At 34.9% G+C, this 25,939-nt stretch overlaps 3 protein-coding genes across 5 annotated transcripts; all 3 read left to right on the top strand.

Moving 5' to 3' along the window:
- The first annotated feature begins 6,834 nt into the window (after positions 1-6,834).
- LOC125194673 (zinc finger protein KNUCKLES-like) lies at positions 6,835-7,374 on the top strand. Its single transcript, XM_048092918.1, has one exon. It carries the CDS (start codon positions 6,835-6,837, stop codon positions 7,372-7,374), a length of 540 nt encoding a protein of 179 aa, XP_047948875.1.
- Positions 7,375-8,571: 1,197 nt separating this feature from the next.
- LOC125197456 lies at positions 8,572-13,038 on the top strand. Of its 3 annotated transcripts, none has more exons than XM_048096194.1 (4): positions 8,572-8,627; positions 9,164-9,278; positions 11,265-12,535; positions 12,621-13,038. In XM_048096194.1, exons 1-4 carry the CDS (start codon positions 8,601-8,603, stop codon positions 12,642-12,644), a joined length of 1,437 nt encoding a protein of 478 aa, XP_047952151.1. In that variant the 5' UTR covers positions 8,572-8,600; the 3' UTR covers positions 12,645-13,038. The 3 variants fall into 3 exon arrangements, with proteins under 3 accessions (XP_047952151.1, XP_047952152.1, XP_047952153.1); XM_048096195.1 differs by having other exon boundaries at positions 8,608-8,627; positions 11,201-12,535; XM_048096196.1 differs by lacking the exons at positions 8,572-8,627; positions 9,164-9,278 and adding an exon at positions 10,507-10,944 and having other exon boundaries at positions 11,201-12,535.
- A 1,594-nt stretch (positions 13,039-14,632) lies between these two features.
- LOC125194672 lies at positions 14,633-15,406 on the top strand. The gene is made up of 2 exons (XM_048092917.1): positions 14,633-15,021; positions 15,136-15,406. Exons 1-2 carry the CDS (start codon positions 14,633-14,635, stop codon positions 15,404-15,406), a joined length of 660 nt encoding a protein of 219 aa, XP_047948874.1.
- The last annotated feature ends 10,533 nt before the right edge of the window (positions 15,407-25,939 follow it).

Raw genomic sequence — 25,939 nt, 5'->3', positions numbered from 1 at the left:
TTTAAGCAAACTCCATTGTTCCTTTTTACTAATAATGCTAATTATTTTTTATTTCAGCTTCCATTGTCAGAATAGAAAGAAAAGGTATTCAGGATAAGGAGACAACATTAATTAAAAAAAATTAATAGTTTTCAAATTGAGAAGATAAGAAATTATTATATTGAAAATTTTCATTGAGTTGCACTAAATATAAAAAATATACTGTACTAGTCTCTTATGATAAAATTAAGATGTACTATAATGTTATTATAGTGACTATGTTTTATTGCTTATAACTTACGTGTCGACTACGAGTAGAGTTGGTTAATCGAGTATCTATGGATACCTAAACCAAAAATTTCGAGTAGTTGCACCCGAAAACAGGAGCGGACACACTTGGGAGAAGGATGGGGCTTAAGCCCTTGTCCAAAATTTGAAAAAACCATCTATAGCCCTTACTAAATTAATGTCTTTGAAGTCTAAATCATCAAAAATTATATGATAAAAGGGCTGAACGAAATCTGAAAAGAAAAATTGCAGAAAGAAATAGAAAACAATGGCCGCCGGTTATTGCGAAGAAGAAATACTCCCTCTGTCCACAAAAAATAGAGTACGATTATCATTTTTGACGTCCACAAAAAATAGAGCACATTCATTTATGGAAAGTTTTCAACCAATAATAATCATACACATCATTTCATTAACAATACTTCTCACTTATTTTTTCTCTTCTCTCTTACTTTTTTTCCCTTCTCTCTTACTTTATCAATTCTAATGTCATACACAAATTGCTCTATTTATTGTGGACGGAGGAGGTATAAAAAGATGTCTAAAAACTATGTCAATTTATTTTGTCAATTTATTTATTGATTTAAAATATAAGTTGAAAAAGTTATCTTAAAAAATGTGTTTGTTCATTTATTGTTTATATTCTTTCATTTTGCCGATGATATAACAGATGATATACATGACGGTATTAAATTGCATATTGATTTTCCTTCCCAATTCATAACCTACTTTAAATAAATTGTTACTATATTAACAAATTATAAATCTATCAACAGATTTAATGTTGTGGGTTTAGTGCATTTTTATAGTTGCTGTGTTTGTGATTTTTAAAAATGTATGTACTCTTTTCGTTCTATAAAAGTATATAATTTTGGGGATATAATTAATTGCTAACTAATTATCAATTTTAAATTGAGACCAATTTTCAACCATTAGATTAGAAGATCTTGTGGTTAATATGATGTCAAGTGTAATATATTTTAAATTTAAATAATTATTAATTAAATTAAAAGGATATTAATGTCAAATCCTATATGTAGTAATTATAACTAACTACTTTCTCTCTCCTCAAAATCATCTCAAATCTTTAAATTTACGTAACTCTCTCAATTTAAATTATTTTTTCGCAAAAAATATATCAAATTAAAGATAATTTAATAAGGATTCCAAGGAGATCTCAATTGCATATGTTCCGACGATGTTCGGGTGATGAAATTTGATAAATTATATTTCAATTTTAAGATACGTGTTGATAAGCGGTATTTTTTCAACAAATCGCAATGAAAAATCTCAATATATTGTAGGCAAAATCTCAATATTATGCATGTCCAATCTCAATAAAAATGTGTTGATATTCCAATGTCATATTGTTGATATTTGTAATACACAATGTTGATATAAAAAAACACTCACGAAAATTATCATATGATAACATAATGACGATATTACCCTTTTGTTGATATTTTGTCTACTATTTATTGAGATTTTGTGAGCTTTAATCTCATCCACTCATTTTAAAATCCAAGTGTGGAGATTTAGTCTTGATTTTGGATTAGGGTGCTAAAAGCATTAGAATAGGACCCTATAATTTTGAAACGATATGAGTTTTAAGCGCAATTTGTAAAGTAAAAGAGAGAACAAAAGAAATTTTTTAAAATATTATTAGTGAAGGACGAATTAAAATAAAAAAGATAATTACTTTTCTGGAACGAATAAAAATGAAAATAATGTATGTTTTTATGGAATGAAAGAAATTATATACTCCATAGTAGTTACGAGACATATATAGTCAGCTCCTACTAGGATATTTTTCTGCGTCCGCCTCTACCCGAAAATGTTAATGTAGCTAAACCGATCTTTATCCCATTTTACATCCAGGCATCTATCCCAATATCTGATGCGTGTATCCATACTAAACATTAAGTTTCGAATTTTGGATATTATTTTTTTTTATTAATTAATAGAAAATACTAATATAATGGAACAAATACTCATTCTTTATGTTATGGACTGATTGATAGACTTATGATTATAGCAGATCCTTCCATTAGTATATTGTAAAATAAATTAGTAATTTATATTCTCAGTCTACATAAACTCATTGCCTTGATTAATTTTTTCTTCACATGCTTAGGGACAACAAGCATGCTTCAAGTATGATAAGGTTTGATCAGCTGTTTCGGGCCTTTGTCGAGCGTGGGCTCGGGTTGCTATGCAGCTATGCTCGTGTTGCAGTTGCTGACCGGGGGTTCGTGACCTTGGTTGGCCTGGATGGTTAATGTCGTTGGGGATGAGTGTGTTGTGGATTCCCTATCACCAATTATCAAATTTTTTGATAATACATTTGTGTAGGGGTGTGTTATATTGTTAAATTGCTAACTACAGTTAAATGATAGACATTGGATCATGAAATCAATGCACAAGATTATTCATCTAGGAGTATCAATACAACACACAAAAAAAATGTCAATTAGGGTATTAATGTCAATTGATCAAAAGTTAGCTATAACTAACTTTTAAAAGTATCTGAAAATTTTAAATGATTATAACTATCTCAATTTAAATTATTTTTTTATATCAAATTAAAGATAATTTTATAAGGATTCTAACGGGATCTCACTTGCATATGTTTCGATGTCAAAATTTGAAAAAATTCTAGAATTTTCGTATTTTTCAAGAAGCAGCTTAATGTCAATGTAGCTATCATAATATGTCAATGCCAAATTGTGTTGACATATTCAATGAATCTTATTGATATATTTAAAGAATATTGGCATCTAATATCATGAGACTTTCAAAAAGTTGAATTTTTCCCACGAACTTTAAAATTGACAAATAATATCAAGAACTTTACCCCCGGTTGTGTTTTCCCATGAATGAAAAAATTTCCACAAATAATATTATGATACGAATTTGTTTTCGAAATTTCTCGACAACAATTTTGAGAGCTTCAAGTTTTTCAATCTTTGAAGGATAGTTTTTCTTGAAGCACACCCTCCAAAATTGTTCCTCAATCTATTAAAATAACATGAATTTTTTCATTCGTGGGAAAAAACAAACCGGGGGTAAAGTTCGTGATATTATTTGTCAATTTTAAAGTTCGTGGGAAAAATCTAACTTTTTAAAAGTTTCATGATATTAGATGACAATATCCTTATATTTAATATGATATATTGTTATTTTTATTCAAAAACCCTAATTTTGGTAGTTTTCTTATCCTTTTAAATTTAAATAATAATAAAATAAAATTACACATGACAATTTATAGACCATTAGATATCTTAAAATCTAATAATTTTAAATTAATTGTAGTTAACAATTAAAGGTTGAGTTAAAAATTGATCACTCCCCCTTTTATATCTATGCATATTCTTGATAGGGTAACAATCATGATGTTACTGGATAGCGATAAACCCACCTTCGGGCTTCTTGAATTGGGCCGTTAATTTTGTTAATGAATTGGGCTGTAAATAGGGCTGGGAATTCGGTCATCGGTTAGTCGGTTAACCGATGACCGAACCGAATCACAACGATTCTCGGTTAACTGATAACCAACATTCCGAGAATGTCAGCTATCGGTTCGGTTTCGATTCCAAATGCTAGGCGATTGGATCGGTTCTCAGTTAACTGAGAACCGATCGGTTAGAACCGATTAGAGCCTCCCAAAACTAATCATGCAGCCCTTCTTTTCCTTCCCTATTCTACTCTCACGGAGCAGCACAACCTCCTCCACACCACGCAGTCGGCAACCATAATTTCCGGCGCTGCTTCCCTTCCCACCGGCCGTTACTGCGACGCTCCGCCACGGACCCGCGCCTCCGTCTTCTCTTCACTCTGGATTTTGGCATTTTCAATATAATCACCAGTTCACCACCATTTTAAACATAAATATGTTTTTACAAATATATGAAACGTTAAGAGCAATTGGCACAAGTGGTTGGCTGGCTGTTTTTCTTACCCATTGGCAAGGGATCGAATCCCAGCAGCAATGTTTTATACTCTTTTATTCGGTTACATCGGTTAACCGAAACCGAACCTACCCGAATTCGGTTAGGAACCGAACCAAACCGAAACCATTTCGGTTCCGATTCTTCATTTTCGGTCAATTAAGGACTCGGTTAACTGATCGGTCGGTTCGGTCTCTAACCGAACCGACCAAATTCTCTGCCCTAGCCATAAACTTTTTCTTTTCCTTTTCCTTTTTTGGTCGATGTGATTGTTAATTGTTTACTTTTTCTTTTCCTTTTTTGGTTAATTGTTTTGTGGTTGATGGTGCAAGGACATCCTTTTATGGGAAAAGAATTTATGTTTTGTGTGTATTTTGATAAGTGCATTTTATTATTTTTTTTATCCCGCTTCACTTAAAATGTTTCTTCTGAATTCTGAGTAGTAAAAGATTTTTAAAAGTTGTACTCTCTCTGGCGCATAATAGATATTATACTTTTCTTTTTAGTTTGTCCCATAAAAGATATTGCATTTCTTTTTTTAGAAAAAGCTTCCCCTCGCATTAATATAAATATAATATTTTCTCTCTCTACTTAACACACAAAATAACATCTCCTAAAATTTCGTGTCATTTTTTAGTGTGCTATCTATTATGGGACGGAGAGAATATTATATTAATCGAGTGAGAAAAAAAATAAAATCTAGTGAGAAAAAAGGAAGAGAGGTTAAGTTTATCGTTTTTTTTTTTTGAAAAATGACTTAAATAGTTATTATTTAGATTTATTTAATGCCGCAATATTAAAGCTGATTTTATGGAAAAGACTAGGGGTGGCGAAACGGGTTACCCGCGGGTATCCGCACCCGACAAGTCGGGTACCCGTACCCATTTTACCCAAATTTGTTGTCCCAACACCCGCCCCGCGGCATACCGGGATTACCCGATACCCGTGTCGGGTATCCCGTACCCGACATTGCGGGTACCCGTACCCGACCCAAAATCCTAATAAAAAATTTGAAAACCATAATAACCGTCAACGTTCCCTAATTTACTTTATTAATATCGATGGTGATGTTGAATAGATGAGAATGAAAGTGAGGGGACACTTTATAGCTAATTCCGGTGAGTTTTTAATTGTATGTTCGTTGGAATATAAAAATGTTTTAAAAGGACTCTTAGATTATATAAAGTACTTCCATTATTTTCCCTAAATAGAGGTATTTCAATTTCTTCACTCATTTTGGAAATATAATAATAGAAATACTCTTCTCTACATTATTATCTCTCTAACTTTATTTTTTTTCCGTTCTAACTATTTAGTTTTTATTTTTCAAAATGAGTGCGTATATGGCTATTAAGTAAGTAGGAGTATTATTTCACTATTTACTTTTTTTCTCCACTTTGACTATTTAAACACCTTTATTAATATGGAACGGATGGAGTATTAAAAGATAGAATATGACTAATACTAATAATAACGGGTATTATCGGGACTAACGGGTATACCGCGCGGGTAGTGGGCATACCCGCTACCCGCAAAACTCTAAAACACACTACCCGATCCCGCCCCGTTTCCCGTTATCGTCGGGTAGCGGGTACCCAATACCCGACGGGTAGCAGGTCGAGATGGGAATTACCCATTATCCGCTACCCATTTTGCCACCCCTAGAAAAGACTAAAGAACCAAACAAGGTTACAAGAATAGGTAAGAATTTCTTATAGGAATATATTAATAGATTCAAATATTACTATAATAACCATATACGAATCATCCATCCTTTGAATTCAATTACCAATAAAATAATGAGAATATTGCTGAACACAAATAAAATAATATGGTATTCATTGGGGATTCAATTCAGTTCATGAACGGTCCTAGTCTTGATAAGCCCATACTTGGAAACATTAGCATTACATTAATTTATTTGTAAATTATGTTTATTAACAAATAAATCCAATGGTTTGGGAGATGGGTCAGAGATATGAACTAAGTATGACAGAAATCCAGCTGACACTAACATTTTTACTTTAATTGTAAGTACATATTAATCTTAAAACAACAAAACAATCAAACGAACATTTTTTTTACTTTAAAGGACATGTAGTACTTATAATTAAACAATCAAGGATCCATTGTTTCTGGTTATAGGTAATCATTAATGGTTTAATTGAAATGACTAATTATCAGCATAATCCTATTCAAAAATAGTTATTTCTAATTACAATTATGCTTTAGTTTTGAATTTGCCAACTAATGGTGAAGGTAGGTAGTTAAAGATAGTAGTAGTACTTAAGAGATAAAGCAAAACACCAATGGCATGTGTAGATAGACACAAGACTGTATTCAAATTCTCCTCAATATTTGGTAACTGAAAATCCAACCAAAATTCATCACCCTGCTTTATTAGGAAACTACTTGAAAATATTACAGAATGGCATAAACCTGTAAAGCAATGTTTAAGGAAAATCTTTATGCTATTTTACCATCTTTATCATCCATCTAATCCACTCCTCTACAAATTCATCTCTACAAAAGGTCAAATTAGCCTACCCAAAATTTCACATCTCCTTTTCCTAGTTCAAACATGTTGTCACAAAAAATTAGTACTACTACTAATGAAGATATGAAAAAGAAATCAGTGATGAAAGGCTGTCCATTGCTAGATTTGAACCAATCCTCAGAAGAAACAGTTATGCATCCAAAGGCAACAGAGGAGGAGCCCGAATACGGCTGCAACTTCTGCCCGAAGAAGTTCTCTAACAAGCAAGCGCTGGGCGGGCATCAAAACGCCCACAAACTTGACAAGGTCGGGCAAAAGAGACCCCGCCAACAACAACAAGGATGCCCCGGTAACGCCATTAGTCCAAATTCCTTCCACCATAAGAGGGCACACTACATTCCATATATGGAGCATCAATCTCAGGCAGTAAGATTTGGTGGCTTTTGCACTATTCCAAAACAGCCCTTTATACCCCAAATGCATGCCCCTGGTCCTGGATCCATGTTCCGAATAATGCCTGGTGCACCGCATCCCTTTATGGGACGAGGTGCAAGTACGCCTAAAGAGAGATCCACAGCGGCCGTTGGAAACAATGACGAAGCAGGCCGTCATGGGCACATTCAGCATCCAGAAGATGGCCTTGATTTAACATTAAAGCTTTAATCATGTTGCTTCTATTTTATGCTGTTATTTCCAGTTTTCCATCAATTCTATCAGATGTTTTTCCATGAATAAAGTCTCCAGTTCTCAACTTCTGCATACTTGGGAATATATAAGTAATACACATTTTCATCTTGAATGCATAGTAGAACTAGTAACCACAAAAGGTTTTTATCTTAGAGATTTATTAGTTTATTACTCCATTTATATAGTTGCAATTAATTTGTTAGAGATAAATTTATATCTTAGAGTTTGATTTGGTTTAAGTCCTTCCGAGTCTAGTAGAGTACTATCTTTTAGAATTTTATTCAAATTGGAGTTTTTCATATAGTCTTATAAACATGGCTTTGTTTTAGAATTTTATTCAAATTGGAGTCATACACACTTTCCAATTTAAGAACCTCTTTTGTAAGAAATAACCTCTTGCATAAATAATTTCATAGGTAGTTGTAAGAAATCCAAACAAAAGCAAACAGAAAAATATCCAATTTAAGAAACTATTTTCATTCGAATTGATACTACTTCAATGATCAAAGTAATCAAGAGACAAAACTTTAGCATGATTTTTATTAAATAGTGCACAATATGATCATCAAAGAGAAATGCCTAGCTCCTTCATCAACTAAAAATCACCAAAATCAAGACACAAAACTTGTACTGCTAATTTCAATATCTGGATATTCAAGAATTTTAGCGATCTCTTTAAGCGAAGCCTCAGATACATCCCAAAAATTTTCCTCACTCCCAATATTTAGCGATAATTATAAATTATTATAAATTGAAAATACGTACTTATATAGCAAAATTACTTCAAATATACATAAAATATTTAAAGCTAAAAACCTTGAAAATTGTTAAAAATTAAAAATCCTAAAAAATATTCCCTCTCTATCCAATATAATCCACTAACAATACTCAAATTATTTTTTCTTACTATTTTTCTCTTGCATTAAAACTCATGTAGTCCCAAATGTCTTTAATTTTATGGGACGAAGGGAGTAGTATAAAAGTACGGAGTATCTCATAAATATTTTAATACTCCATTAAATTGATAATTATATGCTAATCATAATCTATTTCCAGTTGAACATAAGATTTCCTGATTAGATGTAATAACTAAAGGCAAAAATTTGAAGTCTCTACACCTCTACTGCTCCACATATTCCTCAACTGTTTAAACAGAAATAAGAAGAAATAAGATGGAAAAGCAACGGCGCAGCAACTCATTCATGTCTACTCCCAAGAGAAGTGCAAATGTACGCAGCCTTCATATTTCTACTTCTTAACTGCATCAGTGTGTTTTTCTCTGCTTTTGATTGTCTGATGGTCTTCTTCCTTGTTGATTGTGGGATAAAATTGTAACCCGGTAACAGGAACCTTTTCAGTCATACCTGAAATTTCGTCAATTGGATCATAATGGCTGCAATTTCGTTTCATTTTGAAAAAACCCTATGTTTACATTTTGATAATCAGTATTCATCATAAGTATATTGCTTGCATTCCTTCTGGCTCTACCAAACATATCTTCTCTCCACACTATGCAAACAAAAACCTTCTTTACTTGTTATTGACTGATCCCCTGCTTGTATGGCTAAAGCCAATGTGTTCTGCTACCTATGCTGGTTGTGCAATTTTACCGATTATACCGATGGACTAGATTTCCAAGGATAATTTTCAGTTTTTGTGCAAGCTTGAGTTTAAATGTGGATGTAAAGGTTATGAAATAGTACTACATGTTTTCTGTGCCAATTTCCCTCATCAGTGGATCATGTATGGAATTTCCTTTATGCAGTTGGCCTTATTGTTTATGACTTCGACGATTGTCCGGACGTTATTATCAATGAAATGCAGGACACACTGCAGGACTTGGCATGCTGGTATGATATATACCTGGCCATCAGTGCGAGGTAGATCAATTCTTAACTTGTTGTAATTCATAATTTTCTTGGATTTCAGCACCTTGTGTTGCTCTTCCTTTTCCTAATTCTTGTGTGGAAGAACTTATGCTGAATGGGGTATTCTTGTGTGGAAGAGTTGTCTTGAGATTTTTCTTTCTTTATATGTGGTAGCTTAGCTTGTGTCTGATTGTTATGACTTGCAAGAAGACAAGTGTTTTAACTTTTTTTTTTATTAAAAAGATGCAGTATTTAATTATAAATTATGTTTTAATGTATTTTGTTTCAAATAATATTGTACATGTAGTTTACTAAAAATACTTTTTATAAATTACATAAATCATACTACTACAAAGTAGCTTAATATACAATATGATTTCTTGTTCTTATGTTTGTATGATAATCCGTAACGGTAAATGGTGTTTACGTAACTATATTTATTTATACTACATAGGACGCTTAAGTGTCGTTCGGTTGGGATTAAGTTGTGGGATTATTTTAGTTGGAGAGATGTGAGAATGACTTATTATCATATGATTATCCATCTAGGACTAAGTTGTGAGATTCAATATCATGAACCAAACATAATAAAAATTTAATCATGGAGATATGATCTTTCAAACTGAACATGTAGCATATTTGAATTCAGAAGTATTAGAATGAGGCCTTATAGTTTGTGATGGGTTTTGCAATTGATTGGATAGACACAATCTGGATACTATATTACATATTTACATTTCATCTTATATTTGTTTAATTTATATGTTTGATTTACATTTTACAGCAATATAGATCAACATCATATAAATCAATAGGAAAAACTATGCTAGTAATTACATAGCTGTCTTTGCAAAAAAATTTCATATCCATTCTGTTATTTGATTTTCCGCAATGGTCTCAACCATCACATATTTATTTAGAGTTATCACCTCAAAAGGAAATTAGTGGTGGTAATCACCATGTAATATCAACAAATCTCTTCTCAAAGGGAGGAAAAGTGCTGTTAAAAACTAGTGAAGGAAAACGAGTCTGGTTTAGAATACGTCCATGCTGATTTTGGCAGAATGGAGTTAAGCTTATGAAATATATTTTTTATGTCACTTCCAATTTTCAAGAGCTTAAATTCCCCTGCCAAAATCTGCCGCATGCCTTAGACATTTGAGCTAAAAAATATAACTTCTCTTTATAACAAAGAAAAAGGCATGTTTGGGTGGTTGGTTTTGGTTAAGATCTGATGAAATCTAAGCCAGTTTTTTTTTTGTAAAAGGAAATACAAGAATCTCGTTACAAAAGAGTGCTCATCAACCACTTGATCTTTTTGTTTCAATTTGCAATTCAATTTCAGTTTCAGAAATTTCGTTCTAAGCCTTTCTTCAAGATTTTCACCTTACATACTTGTAAATCTTGTAGCCGTTTCCATCTTCATGCATTCCTCTTGTTGACTGGGTTTCTTTTCTTATTGTTTGGGACTTTTTTCTCATTCTTGGAATCCTAGAGTTTGTCTTTTAGCTTTTGTTATATGGTTCAAGAAAATATTTGCTCTTGAACCAAGATCCTTTTGATTGCTTTGATTCTTCTTCCATGCGATCTTCTTTTCTTTATATAAAAACATCTAAACTTTGTGCTTCGAGGGCTACACCATTTTTGAATGATTCTGATCTTTATCCCAGAGAAATAGGTGAGAATAATTTCTTCATCGTTGTATGTTAATCCTATGAATAACATTACAAATATGTATATATAAGATTCTCATTTGAACATTTTCCTATATAAGTATACGTACATGCATATGTCTGCACATGTGCATGCATTTGAATCGTTAACATAGGGGCATTAGGAAGGAGAAGGGATTTGAACAAACATGAGTATCATCATTATTAAGTTAAATTGAATACGTAACTAGTACTAATGTGGATTTCACCTTGTATCTCCAGATACAAGGCTAGTTGTTTATACACCTGGAGATGGCTAACATCTGCACAGTGATGTCCGAATCAGAGATTACTTCACTTAAGGACGCACTTTGTGCTCAGCAGAAGCTTCTGCAGAAGCTTTACGTTGAGTTGGATGCAGAAAGAGAAGCTTCTGCCACTGCAGCCAGTGAAGCTTTATCTGTGATATTGCGTCTACAAGGAGAGAAGGCTGCGGTCAAAATGGAGGCGGAGCAGTATAAGAGATTGGCGGAGGAAAGGATGTGTCATGCTGAGGAATCTTTCGCATTAATTGAAGATATGATCACCGAGAAAGAAATGGAGGTGGCCGAGTTAGATTATCAAGTCCAAACCTATAGGTATCAGCTGATGAGCATGGGTTTCGATGTTCCTTCTGGTGATGATATGAACATTCCTGAAAACCTATTGCACAGACACGAATGTGTATCCGGAGAAACATGCCTTCACTTGAAATGCAAGAAGGCTTTGCTCGACTTAGAAGGTTCCACTAATGTAGATGTAGATGTATTTTCTAAGCCTGTAGAGGAGGAACAGTCGGGCCAGGAAACAAACGAGTGTTCCTCGTTTGTCTCAGGTTCAGAGAGGAAGGTTGATGGTTCAACTCATGAAGGCATGTTTTCTTATGCCGAGCAGATAAAGGAGTTAGAGGTTTTGGTAAAAGATATGACAGGAGCTAACGTAACAGGCTCTGTTAGTGAAGCCCTGATTCCAGCCATTTCTAAAAAGCCAAGTCTAGCAAATCTATCTTCATATTCAGGAGATTCATCACAAGACACTAAAGCTGTTCATTCCCCTCGTCCTCCAATGGTACATGATGTCTTTGAGGTTCCGCAGGTTGACCAGTTACCCATATCTTATGAAGCTGGCAAAGCCAGTGAGATCCTTGAGATCCGAGACGAAGCTCAACCATCAAGCAAAGTTTGTCAAGCTAGCCAAGATCCCGAATCTGTGAAAAAGATTGCCAAAAATGAACCTGACTGGCTGAAGAAGCTACTGGACTCGACTGACCACGACAAAAATCTATGTAAACCAAGTGATATTGCTGCTATTGATCGCGGGATTGTCCAACCTACAGCAAGTGGTGACGTTGCTTTTGTCAAACCAAGAACGCGTACTAATGTATCTGAATCCAATTTTGATCAACTTGAGAGGAATCCAGAGATGACGGCACAAGCTTCAGAGAGAGAGGAAGAGCTGATACTGTTGAAAGAGATCTGGAAGAAACTAAGTTTGTTACAGGATCAGATTGCCATTCAGAAAGTGAAAGTGAAGAAATCTTTCCCAGCCAACGAGCCATCCTTGCAACCTCTAGCTGAGGTACTCATTTCTATCATATCTTCACTGGACATTCCCGTTTCTGAATAAAAATTTTACCTTGCTTTCTGGTCCACTGATAATGCAGATGATGGTCTCCTTTTGGCTTTGATGAAGCAGTGAATTACAGAAATCTGACATTCACATTCAGACATCTCTATGTTAGAATGTCATATCTTTCTCTATTCTACCTCACCAACATCTGATTTGTTTGTAAAAGAATCTTCACTTACAGTATTGTAGTCCAAGGCGGGGTTGATACGATCTGCCCAGCTGATGAAGCGTATTGCCAGCTGCAAGATGCTCACTTTGTACAGATTCAGTAGTATCCACCCTTCTTATTTTTTTTTTCTACTTACAGAAGAGAGTTTATTTCTATTTTTTCACACTTTCTGATGTATACACCTGTATCTGGAAAGCGTTTTCGTTGTTTTCAGCCACAATATTTGGGTAGCTGTCATACGATGTAATTGTGTAACACCCGTTGCGTTACACAAGATGCTTGTTTTATAGTACTACTGATAATAGTTTTCCAGTTTCTGAATTGGTTATTCACCATTCTTGCTGCTTTGTTTTTGGTTTTTCTGTTGGTCATGTCAGGCTTAAAAGATTGATATTTCTGTTTGAAAATCTAGTTCATGTCTGGTTGAATATTTTGCCAAAAGCACCCCAAAAAGCCAACTTTAAAGAGAGACTACAAAGTATAGACTTACTCCAGAACTGTTTTAGTGTGATAGTTCAATATCTGTTCTTGTAATTCTGCCCCTCCGGAACTAACTGAGCTGCCCCTGCGGGCCAGATCGTTCAATATCTGTATTTTGCCACACACATTCTTAGGCGAGGATTAATCCATTTAAAAATATGATATAAAATTATATTTTTGCTTTTATAAAAATTATGAATAAGTTTCTCATATTAATATTGATAACTAATAAGAAGCTAAAATGAGGATTAATTATTTAATGAAAAGGTAAAAATGTAAATCATTAATCAATCAACTAATGATGAATTAAGTTAAATTGATTATTATGGTTTCTTAAAGAGGGGCTTCCAATTTTGGGCCATTGGGCAGATATATTAAGTTTCTCTTGACTATCTCAAACTGGGGGCTAAATCAGATGAACTCTATTTTCCACTATTGCTATCTATATAATGTTGTTTCAACAAAAGTCATGCAAGTGGCAGGAAAATAATATAGTAGTATTTGGCTTCATTTGGGATCTTACCAGACAAAAAGGTTAGCATAGCACCCATTACTTCTCCTAGCTATCGAGATACAAGCCTATACTGGTGAATATTAAAAAAAATTCTAATATCGATCTAAATTTAATTTCTATTCCCTCTGTTTATAAAATACTAGTACTATATTTTATTTTATTTTTTTCAAAACGTCTATAAACTTTTATTTACTTTTTTATCGATTTGAGAGTGTACTTCAAATCTTCCTCCGTTCCACAGCAATAATAGAGGCAATTCATTTTCTACACTCGTTTTGAAAAAATGATATTAAATAGTTAAAGTCGAGAGAGTGTAAAAGTAAGAGAAAGAATAATGTAGAGAAGAGTCTTATCTACAATATTCTCTCTCTTACTTTACTTTTTCTCTACTTTAACTATTTATAATTATTTTTTAAAAATGAGTGCGCAAAATGAAATGTCTCTATTACTGTGGAGGAGGGAGTGAAAAATATCATTATAAATATTTTAATAAAATTGAGAAAGTGAAAAAGTTTTATTATTAATATGCTTAGAGCACTCACAATAGTGGACTAGCGCGTGAATTAGCGGTTAGATTTGAACCTCTTATACTAATAAAAATCTGACTATGGGAAGGGGGACAAGTTCTCACTAACAACCATTTTATGAAAATTTTGTTAGGCTTAGAGCATCCACAATAGTGGATTAGCGCGCGGACTAGTCTACTATTGCGATCGGCTAGCGGTTGACGGACGAGCGCGAACTAGTGCACGGACTAGCGATTTTTTTTTAATTTGTTTTTCAAAACTCTTTATATACGGCTCGTTGCAGTTCATTTTCATTTGCAGCACTTGTATTAACGAATTTCTTTTCTTTCATTCTACATTTTTCTCTACATCCCGAAATGGCTGATGCTGGTGGTAGTGGTGGGGATGTTGATGACGTACGCCGGCGGATTAACGAAGAGATGCGGGCCTATACGTCCGGGGAGATAAATCAGCTGATACAAGCGGCCTTGCAGCAGCAGCAGCCGGCGGTACCTCGCCCCATCCGTCATCGAGCTATAGTTCCCCGGGACCACATCGCTGCACACCAACGGTTGTATGACGACTATTTCGCTGAGCAGCCGCGGTTTGGGGACAACTTTTTCAGGCGGCGTTTTAGGATGCACAGTGATCTATTTATGCGTATCGTGAACGCTTTAGAGCATCGGTACAAGTATTTCCGGTTCAGGTTGGATGCGAATGGCAGACCAGGTATCTCGCCTATACAGAAGTGCACTGCTGCAATCAGGCAGTTGGCCTACGGAGGAGCGACCGACATGTTCGACGAGTACCTCCACATCGGCGAGACGACTGCCCGCGATTGTCTCAAGCATTTTTGTCAAGGAGTCATTGAGATATTCAGGGATAGGTATCTTCCGAAGCCTACCCCCGAAGACTGTCAGGCTCTGATGCAGATGCACGGGAATGTGCACGGGTTTTCGGAGATGTTGGGCAACATAGATTGTATGCATTGGGAGTGGAAGAACTGCCCCATCGCCTGGAAAGGGATGTACACGACCGATTTCAAAGGCAAGAATCCCACGATAATCCTCGAAGCCGTAGCTGACTACTGGCTGTGGATATTGATGAGTCTCGTTCTAGGCCTTGGTTACTGGTCAATATCTGCAAAATAGCTACTAAAGTGTGCAGGTTGAGGTACTAAATCAGGAGGAAAGGATCGGAAGAAATTCGAGTGAAAAAGCAGCAAAAGGTGTGCAAACTGGTTAATATGAGCAGAATAGGTGCAAACTAGCTAGGATGGATGCTATGGAACTGGACACGAGAAGGAAGGACTTGCTTGGAACAATCAACTACTAAAGAGGGGAAAAATTGTCATTTCGCATGAAGAGGCAGCCCTAGAAATTAGGGCAAGCCACCCTATAAATAGGAGCTGAACATAAGGGGACTTATCACTTACAACTCATTTTTTTGGGGAAAATAGCTCCATTAGCTCTAAGTTCCACACTCTAAATCCAGTAGCCTGCCTTGAAGATTCCGGCCACCTGCTGGCGAGGAGCATCATGTCTGATTCATTCCAGCCGCCGTAGTCCAGTTCCAGTTTCAGAAGAGGCCATCAGTCATTTACATGCTTTCTTTTAATGCTTTCTTAGTTTAAGAACTTGTTTTACTTGCATTTGTCTCGGATTTCAGTAGTTAAATCTGTTTGAAGCATCTTTTGGTTTGAATGTTTGAATGAAGTTAAGTTTTTATGGTTTTATTTGAGTTTTAACTTTGCTATTGCTTTAAATCTCTCTATTTAGCTAGATCTGATAGTTTCATGTTGATTTTTGTTGTTTGAGTGCTTGAATCTGCCTAACTTTGTTAGATCTAGTTTTTCCCTAAATGTTTACATGTTTTAATCGGTTTAAATCTCTCAAAAATTCATGGAATTCGTTTCTGTCACCTGTCTTGTTGACCAGTTGATAAGGCTCGTTTCATGCATCGGTTTAGGGTTAAAATTCTGTGCATTTGGGGCGCTAATGTGTGTTATTGAGTTCAGGTGCGAAGTAAATCTGCCGGACCCAGGAGTTGTTGTTACCGGACCTGGCAGATGCAAAAGAGATGAAATTGAAGCAAAATCAGAAGTCGTCGTTCGGACCTGGGAGAATCAAAAGTTGGCGACAGGAGCAGAATGGAGCGAGAGCAGATTATTTTAAAAGGGTCTTACTAAAGGGCAAGGGCGTAAAATCACCAGAGGGATACCCTAGGGATCAGAGCCTCACATATATAAAGAGCTCGACCTTGAAGAACAAGAAATCCGTGAACAGCCACTTCTACGCTCTCCTAGCTCTATTTCTAGTTCTCTACTTCAAATTTTTATCTTCGACTGCTGCGCACTTGGACATGGAGGATTCTGGCCACCGTGGTTCTTATCGTCGTCATTGTCATTTTGCTGTGTAACACCGCCTTGTGGAGGCGAAGAAACAATTTTATTTGCTTTCGTTTAGTACCTTGTTGGTTTTTAAGTTTCGCAACTTTAGTTTCTTGCTTTGATCTGCTGGATTCAGACTTATTTACAGTTATTATGGAAGTTTATGTCTGTTTTTGGTTGGATATCTCTGAGTTTATGTTAATCTCTTGTTTTTAGCCTTCGCTCTTAGTTTGTTGTTGGATGTCTGGAGTTGAGATCTATTGTTTTGTTGTTAGAGGTTGGGGATTTGCATATGGAGATGTTTGGATTTGTTGAATCGGTGTGTTTTGGAGTTGAAGTTTCGCACATTTGGTGCTTGATGTTTACGTTATGCATGAGTATGGCTATTTACTTTCTGTTCTTTGCATCCTTTAGGTCCAGTAGCGTAGATCTGTTAGTTTAGGCTTTAATTTCTCATTTTAAGTCTAGATCTAGAGTTTGCTTTGTTTTCATGGTGTTTAATACTCTGTTTTCTCTGCTATTCTCGTTTGATTCCTGAAGAAGATGAAGTTGTCGGTAGTTAGAACCAGATCTGCTTTATGTCAGTACTTTTCTGCATGTACTTTACTTTTTCTGCATATCTGCTAGACCTGTCAGTACAATCTACTTTGTCGCTTTTACCTTTCTGCATGCTTTTCCAGACCATGGTAGTTTGAGGAAACTTGTCTTGCTTTTACCTTTATGCTTGTTTGCCCAAATTAGGAAAGTCTGTCTAGTTAAGTTTACCCCAGCTGTCTTAGAACTTAAAAATATCTCATTTTCTCTGAGTCATGTATGTTCCGTACGCTTTCGTTTCTTAGGCCCAATAGGTAGAGTAAAGTTCTTCTGATCCTTTAGACCAAGTGGGTAGAGTAAAGTTCTCCTGATCTATTAGACCCAATAGGTAGATTAAAGTTTCGCTTATCTCTCAGACCCAGTAGTTTTAAGTTCTCGACCCACAAAAATTGCGTGGCAGCAGCCAACCCCTTTCTTTTCCAAAACATCCTCAAATGCGGTTTCGTAACACCTACTTCCTCGTGGGATCGATCCTTTACTTCCCTGTGCTAAGTTATAGTATAGTGGGTTGAGGTTTTTGAAAGGACAGAGTGCACCCAACGACCCCTTTCTGATAAGTTTCATGATCTTCTAGCCTCTGAAGTCTAGTCGAATCCTCTGGACCTGTTAGATCGAGTGACACATATCCCAGTACAAACCTGCACGTCTACTCTAGTCCTGCTCACCAGTATGCGTAAATTTCAGTTTTTCTTACTTTCGTTCTCAATTTTAAGTTAAATATTGCATTTACGAATTTTTGAACTTGAGCATTCATAAATGGAGTTTGTTAGATCTGGTTAGTTCAGCTTGGTGAAGAAGAAAATGTCACAATCAAAGATATGTTGCTTTTGTTACTTTTTGCTTTTGTACTTGCACTTTTTTCAACTTTTCTGCAAGCCCAGCAGCTACTCTGCCAGCATGTCATTTGATTCCCTTACCTTTTGTCTAGCCATTTTTAGTAAGTTTCGTCGAGTAGCTTCTCATATGCATAACTAGGTGTCCAACTTTCACATTCACGTACACATCCAGTAGCATTAAGCATTTAGTTACCTACTGGTCAGTATAGGTAGAGTCTCATTTTAATTTTACGCCTAGGTAGAACTCAACCCCAAAAGCGTGGTAGCTAACCAACCCTTCCAAAATGTCTTTGCAATTGCACTTCGCCTACATCCATCTCTATGGGATCAACCCTTACTCCACTATACTAACCAGTAGAAGTGGGTTGAGGTATTTTTGTTGACAAGAGGTTTTAGGCACAAACCCAACGACACAGCTAGGTCTAGGCACCCTCCTGGCCAGTTGACACGCACACACAGAGTCGTCGCCTTTAAAAAACTTCGTCCGTCAGATATGACATGCATATTTTGGGGTAGCCAGGTCGAACAACGACGTCAACGTCCTCCAGTCGTCACCCCTTTTCAACGAGTAGTGTATGGGCGTTGGTCTGGCATCAGTTTCGTCGCCAACGACAACCAGCACGATATGGGCTACTATTTGGCGGATGTGATATACCTATTAGTGGTCCGTCTTTGTGAAGACGAACAGATGCCCAACAGAACAAAGGAAGATCTACTTTGCGCAACGACAAGAGTCAGCGCGCAAGGATGTGGAGCGGGCATTTGGTGTGCTCTAGGCTCGATGGACGGCGGTGAAGGGTTCAACACGGTTATGGTATGACGACTGCATTGCTGATGTCATGTACGCGTGTACTATCATGCACAACATGATCGTCGAACAAGAAGGTGCAGAACTGACTGGTTGGACCAATGAAGATGTTGATGGTGTCGGTCCAAGCCACAGCGTGGCCTCCGCCAATGTACGAATAGGGATACTGCACGAGGACGCCGATCGGGTCCGTGCATTTGTCGCTATGCGCCAGCAAGAAGCCTATATTCAACTCCAGCAGAATTTAATTGAAGAGTTGAGGGCGCAGAGGAGTGCACGTTGATATTTATAATGTAATTTATGGAAATCGTTTTTTTATTGAATTGTACTTATATAATTTTTTTAATTTTTGATTATGTATGTTTCTTTTCATTTAAATAAAATGGTTGCATTGTCCCTGTATTCGTGTTGAAATTTTAATTCTGTATTTGTGTGAATTTGTGATTTTGTGATTTTGTTTGTTGGGATGTCCTAGTGCTAGTCCACTATTGTACAGTGGGATGTTCTAGTGATGTGGCAATGCAGTGACTAGTCCTAGTAACGTGGCAGGAGATATTTTTGGCTAGTTCTAATGCTAGTCCGCGGGAATATCCACTCTATTGTGGATGCTCTTGTATATTTTTCGGTTGGAAAGACTCGTCAAAATCCTCCACAAACACTATAAAGATGACACACCCGAAATGAAAGCTTAAATAGTTTGTACCATAGCTTAGCGAGATAATTATTTTATATGTATAATGTAATTATTCTTAGCTTATTAAACCTCAAATTCGTGTCATAGGGTGCCAAACAGATAATGCTTAGTACAAAATTTATATTTAAATAAATATATAATGATGTAATCATAATAATTAAGGTGATAGAAATTTATAATTATAATTAATGAGCACATTATCTCACATTATCTCAATACATTATTATATTTATAACTTATACCATTATAACATGTTTGGTAGGAGTGATAACTCATCTAGGGATGGAAATCCATGAACAAAAATGTCATACGCTATTAATAATGTGGAGTTCTCTCCACTAACACTACTTACACTACATTTTATCTCTTTTCCTCTTACTTTACCAATTGTACATTAAAACTCGTGTCAAACAAAATGTTCATATAGAGTTTTAAAGGACGGAAGAAGTATTAATTTTATAATGAAATGTTAGAGGAATGAGTTAGTGGAATGTGTGGTCCATTAACAAAAATAATAAAAAGTTAATGTAACAAGTACTAGCAGACAGACCGAAAAGAAAACTTGTGATAAATAATGGTGAACAAGGGAGTATAAAACTAAGCACTCTCTTCTCTTCGTCCCATGTTATTCGAGACATATCTTTCTAGCTTGAGATTTTTACGAGTTGTGTTTAGTAAATTTAATAAATACTATAAAATAAAATAGATGAAGGAATAAAGTAGGATAGTGAGAAAAAAAATAAAGTAAGAGAGATAATAAAGTAAGTAAAATTAATTATTTTTAGTCATAAAAGAAACTTAAATAAATTAAAACAAGCTAAAATAATATAATTCAAATAACTTGAGACAAAGAATATAGGAGTGTAAAAATAAGTTTCAATTCTAATAATGTTTTAATGTTATACCATATCAATAATATTAATATAAATTATGTTTTGTGATATCTATCTTAACAAACCCTCACCATTCGGTTGCCCAATCACACAGTGAATACGTGCAGGCTACAATTAATTAGGTAACCCATCATGATTCATGATTTTATAACCTCTTCCTCGGCCAATAGCGATGCTCTTAGAAAGGTTAATTAGTAACACTAAGTAATCATTAAAAGGGATCGTCCAATTATAGTGTATATGTCTTTTATTAGCATCAGCTCAAGCACTACGCCCTACCTTTATTGTCACTACCTTCATTCTTAATTAGTGATTTGATGTTTTACTACTTCCTTCGTCACATTTAAATAGGTTGTTTGAGGATACTAAGAGAAAAATAGTTTGAAATAATATACATATTCGGGTTCATAAATAATAAAATTAAAAGGGAACCAATCATATCCTACATTAGAAAATGAACAAAAGTTGCAAGCATATATATTGGCTACCCCAACTATATTAATATGAGGCCTTTTGGTGTGTACTCCAAAAGCAAAACTGTGAAGGCTTTGCCCAAAGGAAACAATATCATACCAATATAGAATTCGAGTGTGCACCACCGATACCCAACTCTGATATCATAGTCCTGGTTCATGGGTTGGGCCTGTGGTACTCTGGCATAGAGCCCTGGTTCATGGACTGGGCCTGTGGTGGTTCTCGTGAGGGCTTTGCCCAAAGCAGACAATTTCATACTAATGTAGAGTTCGGGTGCTCGTAAGGACTTTGCCTAAAGCGGACAATATCATACTAATGTAGAGTTCGGGTGTGCACCACCGGTGGTTCTCGTGAGGGCTTTGTCCAAAGCAGACAATATCATACTAATGTAGAGTTTGGGTGCTCGTAAGGGCTTTGCCCAAAGCGGACAATATCATACTAATGTAGAGTTCGGGTGTGCACCACCGGTGGTTTTCGTAAGGGCTTTGCCCAAAGCAGACAATATCATACTAATGTAGAGTTCTGGTTCTCGTAAGGGCTTTGCCCAAAGCGGACAAATATCATACTAATGTAGAGTTCGGTTGTGCACCATCGGTGGTTCTTGTGAGGGCTTTGCCCAAAGCGGACAATATCATACTAATGTAGAGTTCGGGTGTGCACCACCGATACCCAACAAAAATTATTTAAAATATAAAGCTTGAATTGATTTTTTATGTAAAACGAAAAAAATATTTCTAATGTAAATACCAATTTTCAAGAGTATTAAATATACTATAAAATAAAATAAAACAAATGATGCACTTTGTAATGCTGATAACACAGACACGCATCATTGTATATTTAGAAATGCGTTACATTACTCCACAATGTTTTAAAAAACTAATTATAAATGAACATATTATACGTACGTAAAAATTTGTAAATACTATATGCGTTCTTGTAATAGTCATACACTTTCTCCGTTCATTATTTCACGCCTCATTTTTTATGACTCAAATTTTAAGAAAGGCTCCGGGTGGAAATCTCATAGGAACGTGAGTTTTGCTTTTATATAGTTGTATTATTTTTATAATAAAATATTAGTGTAATAATTTAGTGGAGTGTAAGAATTATATATTTCATCTGTCCATGATTAGGAATCCGTTTTAATTTTGATATATTCGCCAATAAAAATTTAATTCACTTTTACAATAAATAGATAAATGGTTCCCCATTTCACTAATCTTTTCTACTTATATTATAAAACTTATATTAAAAAGTGAGACTTATAATATTCAAATATTTCTTTCTACTCATTTTTCTTTAATTTTTTTAAGAGTCGCACTAAATTCGAATGTGCCTCCTATGCGTAGACGAGACGGGGAAATACAATAAAAATGGAAAGAATATGGGATACTAAAATAACAAAACAAAACTTTCAATCGAATACTTCTTCTGTTTCCTAAAATATAATTTTTTTTTTCTTTTTTATCTATTTTCTAAAAATAGAAACGGTGCATTTTAGGTAATTGACTCAACTTTATTTTACCTAAATAATACCTGCAAGTGTACAGGGTTATTGTAGCTAACAGCAAGCAAGAGTATATCGTATCCCACAGAGACAATTTAGTGTAAACCTAAGTACCACGAATAAATTTCAACTACTATCCAGACGATCGAAAATTTTGGTTTTAAACTAACAACTACTAAAAGCATATAAAATCAGAGATTAAAATAAGCACTTAAACAAAAAAACAATTAAGCAAGTTGTAGAAAATGATAGAGAAATATGCAGAATTCAAGGATCCGATGCACAACTCATAGCCTAACCCAATTGAAACCGATTTACCATTTAAAGTCTCCAGAATTGTTGAATCAATCACAAATATAGATTAAACCCCCTCCCAAGATGAGAAATCCGTAGATTATATGTAATAATTGAAGTCCCCTTCTAATTCTTAGACCTAACTCCTAATAGTTCGATTAGATTAAAGATCTCACTCAAAACCTCAACTCTCCTGAGTTTTATTGAATTAAGGTGTGAATTATTCTTCTTTTAAGGTTAAATATTTCATCTCCCGATGATTCTAAGAAACCCTACACTTCCAATTGGTGATCAAGCAATTGACAGAAAAAAAGCCCAGGAATAAACCAAACAATTACAAGAGCTAGATAAAAACGAAGTCAATTGGATTAAAACTATGAATCAATGCATCTTCACCAAGAATTCTACATAAAAGATGTTTAGCTACTCATGTTCATGGTAGAAAACAAATAGAAACAAGGAAAAACAGTGGAAATCATGATCCGAATTGCAATTGGCGGAAGAATTGAAGCTTGAATCTTCAATCTTCTTCCAAGAGTCTTTCACAAAGAGAGAGATGTGTTTTGCCGCTTGTGGAGAATGCCTAGAATTGACCTAATTCTTCCTTCTTATTTCCTCTTCAAAAATTTGCGTTTCAGCTCTAAAAAACGCCACCCGGCCGGGTGGAATTATAGGGTAATAATTCACACGGCCGGGTGAGATTTTCTGGACAGCACAGTGTTCGTATAACGGTCCATAACTTCTTCTACCGAACTCCGATTGAGGCGTGCGAGATACCCACGCGAAGATCTTTCGAAGACGAAGAGATTGATATGCATTAGGGGCTGATTGGACTTCAAAATATCTAGTAAATATTGTCTCAAACCAAGACTGCTGCACATCCACATATTTTGTACCTTGTTCTACACATTCTTAACAAAATGGTCAACATACCAATATAATAGAGAAGTAGATATAAACACGCCTAATAATGACGAAATATGCTCAAATTCATACAAAACCACCCTCTAAAACCATGTAAAATCCAAGTATGTCAGTAATGGACCTCATAATCCACTAATACTAATTTTAATACTCCGTCTCGCTTTAGCAGTCTCATTGACTTTTCTGCCCTCTTTTTGTAAAAATGATAAAAAATAGTTTAAAAAGAGAAATGATAAATTAAGAGAGAGAATAATATAGAGAAGAGTCTTATCTACATTATTGTCTCTTTTACTTTATCATTTCTCCACTTTAACTATTTTTTATCATTTTTACAAAAAGATGACAGAAAAGTTAATGGGACTGCTAAAGCGGGACGGAGGGAGTACATTTTATCTTCCTCTCTTTTACTCTACCTATTTTCTCTTCATCCTTTTTAATTTAAAACTCTTACCATTTTTGAAGTTTTTATTTTTAGGCAATGAAAGGAGTATAAAATACTCTCTCTATCCACCATTTAAAGAAACATTTTATCATTCTGTATTGTCCACAATTTATAGAACATTTATTTAATTCATTTTAATATGCGGACCACATTCCATCAATTTTTTACACACAATCCTTATGTACATCTATCACTCTCCAACCACTAATACTTTAAATGGTCCCACAATTAATTCGCTTTCTCCTTTTACATTTTTCACAAATCAAATAATTTTTTAGAACATGTACCAAACAAAAAAACTCTTTAAACGATGGACTTGAGGGAGTAGTATTTATGTTAACTGAACTTATTTTTGGAAACGGGTGAGGGAGGATGTTGTAAGGGGGGCTGAATTTGAACAGGATGAGAAGTTAGGCAATCGAGGGAGAAAAGGGCTGGACTGCTTGATTTTAGCAATTTACTATCATTAATCAACAAATGCAATGATGATTAGATTAACAACTTGATGAAATTCAAACACAAGTGGATTGAGCAGGCAAAAAGTTTTATCCATTCATTTGTGTGCGTGTCACGTACGGGTATTATAACAAGTGCGTGTGATATTTTTATTCTTAAAAAAATATTTCTATGGGAGTTTAATTTTCTTTAAATATAATTCTACCATAACCTACATAAAATCTTCAACTATTCACATGGATTGATACTAGGTCTAATAATTTTTGACGCGATACGGTATAAAAATCCGATACGAATACGTACATAATTAATAGATTTGGGTAAACCTTATTAGGTTCTTATTCATATTCCATTAGGAACCCGACAATTTGGATTGAGTCGGGTTGGGTTGGGTTCGGGCCATTCATTAAAACTTAATATTATCATTTTATTTTATTCTTTTTACAAATATACTACTCCATCAATTTCTTAATAATAGTAATTTTGAAAGCGGTACGAGTTTTAATGCAAAATCGGTAAAGTAAGAAAGATGAAGAGAAAAAATAGTGGAGTAAGTGTTAGTGGATTGGGGTCTATTTCCTAAAGTGAAAAGTTTCTATTTTCAGGAAACAAAACAAGAAGGAAAAAGTTTCTATTTTAAGAAAAAAGAGGGAGTATATCTTTTCTATTTTTAACTTTTATGTTTGTGTAAATCAGGTTTATAAATATTTGCTAGCTTAATATCAAGTATTAATTGTGTAAATCAGATTCGTGTAACGTAAGGTTTTAATAATGCAAATGTAGTTTGGGCTGTTATTAGCTTATTATTGTGTCGTGTCAACCCATATTACATCGTATCGTTAACGAGTTCGTGTCATGTACATATCGGGTTCGATTTTGAAAGTAGCAGGTCGTGTTGAGAGTTCCTAAATAGGTCGAGTTCGGGAGAAACCTAATTAGGTTGGGTCACAAGTTGACACCGATAATAACCCAACCAATATGATTTGGCACCTAATAGAGGGTAGCATTTGGATAAAGAAGCTATTTTTATAAATTCGAATAACTAGGGTTTTCCAAACCCTAAACTAAATAACAGCTAGCACTATACTTAATTAGATTGTGCGCTTCAATATTCTTATGGTAAATATACATGCAGTAGTAAATAGGAGTATTGCGTTATATCTTGCTTACTTAATTAATCATGAAAGATTGCCTTGTGCAATCTGTCGTTTTAAGAACAAGTGAGTTGGGTAGTTCCAATCTTCCACCACCCAAATCAAATTAGATTTAATAATTAATTATTGCTCTTAATGGTAGGCTCAAACAGCCAATTAATAGACAAAGTGCAATTCCACTCATAATTAAGCTCGTTATAAAAAACTTATCATTGA

The sequence above is a fragment of the Salvia hispanica genome, chromosome 6 (genome assembly GCF_023119035.1).
Source record: "Salvia hispanica cultivar TCC Black 2014 chromosome 6, UniMelb_Shisp_WGS_1.0, whole genome shotgun sequence".
Lineage (NCBI taxonomy): Eukaryota > Viridiplantae > Streptophyta > Magnoliopsida > Lamiales > Lamiaceae > Salvia > Salvia hispanica.
The sequence above is the reverse complement of the archived record's forward strand: the minus strand, read 5'-3'. Positions and strand labels throughout refer to the sequence as shown.

What these genes read in the sequence shown, in the direction of transcription:
- LOC125194673 (XM_048092918.1), top strand. Translation starts at nt 6,835, where the DNA reads ATGAAAAAGAAATCAGTGATGAAAGGCTGTCCATTGCTAGATTTGAAC.
- LOC125197456 (XM_048096194.1), top strand. Translation starts at nt 8,601, where the DNA reads ATGTCTACTCCCAAGAGAAGTGCAAAT. An exon ending in CTCCCAAGAGAAGTGCAAAT is followed by an intron (nt 8,628 to 9,163) that starts GTACGCAGCCTT and finishes TCCTTTATGCAG; the next exon opens with TTGGCCTTATTGTTTATGAC. An exon ending in TACCTGGCCATCAGTGCGAG is followed by an intron (nt 9,279 to 11,264) that starts GTAGATCAATTC and finishes TGTCCGAATCAG; the next exon opens with AGATTACTTCACTTAAGGAC.
- LOC125194672 (XM_048092917.1), top strand. Translation starts at nt 14,633, where the DNA reads ATGGCTGATGCTGGTGGTAGTGGTGGGGATGTTGATGACGTACGCCGG. An exon ending in AAGTGCACTGCTGCAATCAG is followed by an intron (nt 15,022 to 15,135) that starts GCAGTTGGCCTA and finishes TGAGATATTCAG; the next exon opens with GGATAGGTATCTTCCGAAGC.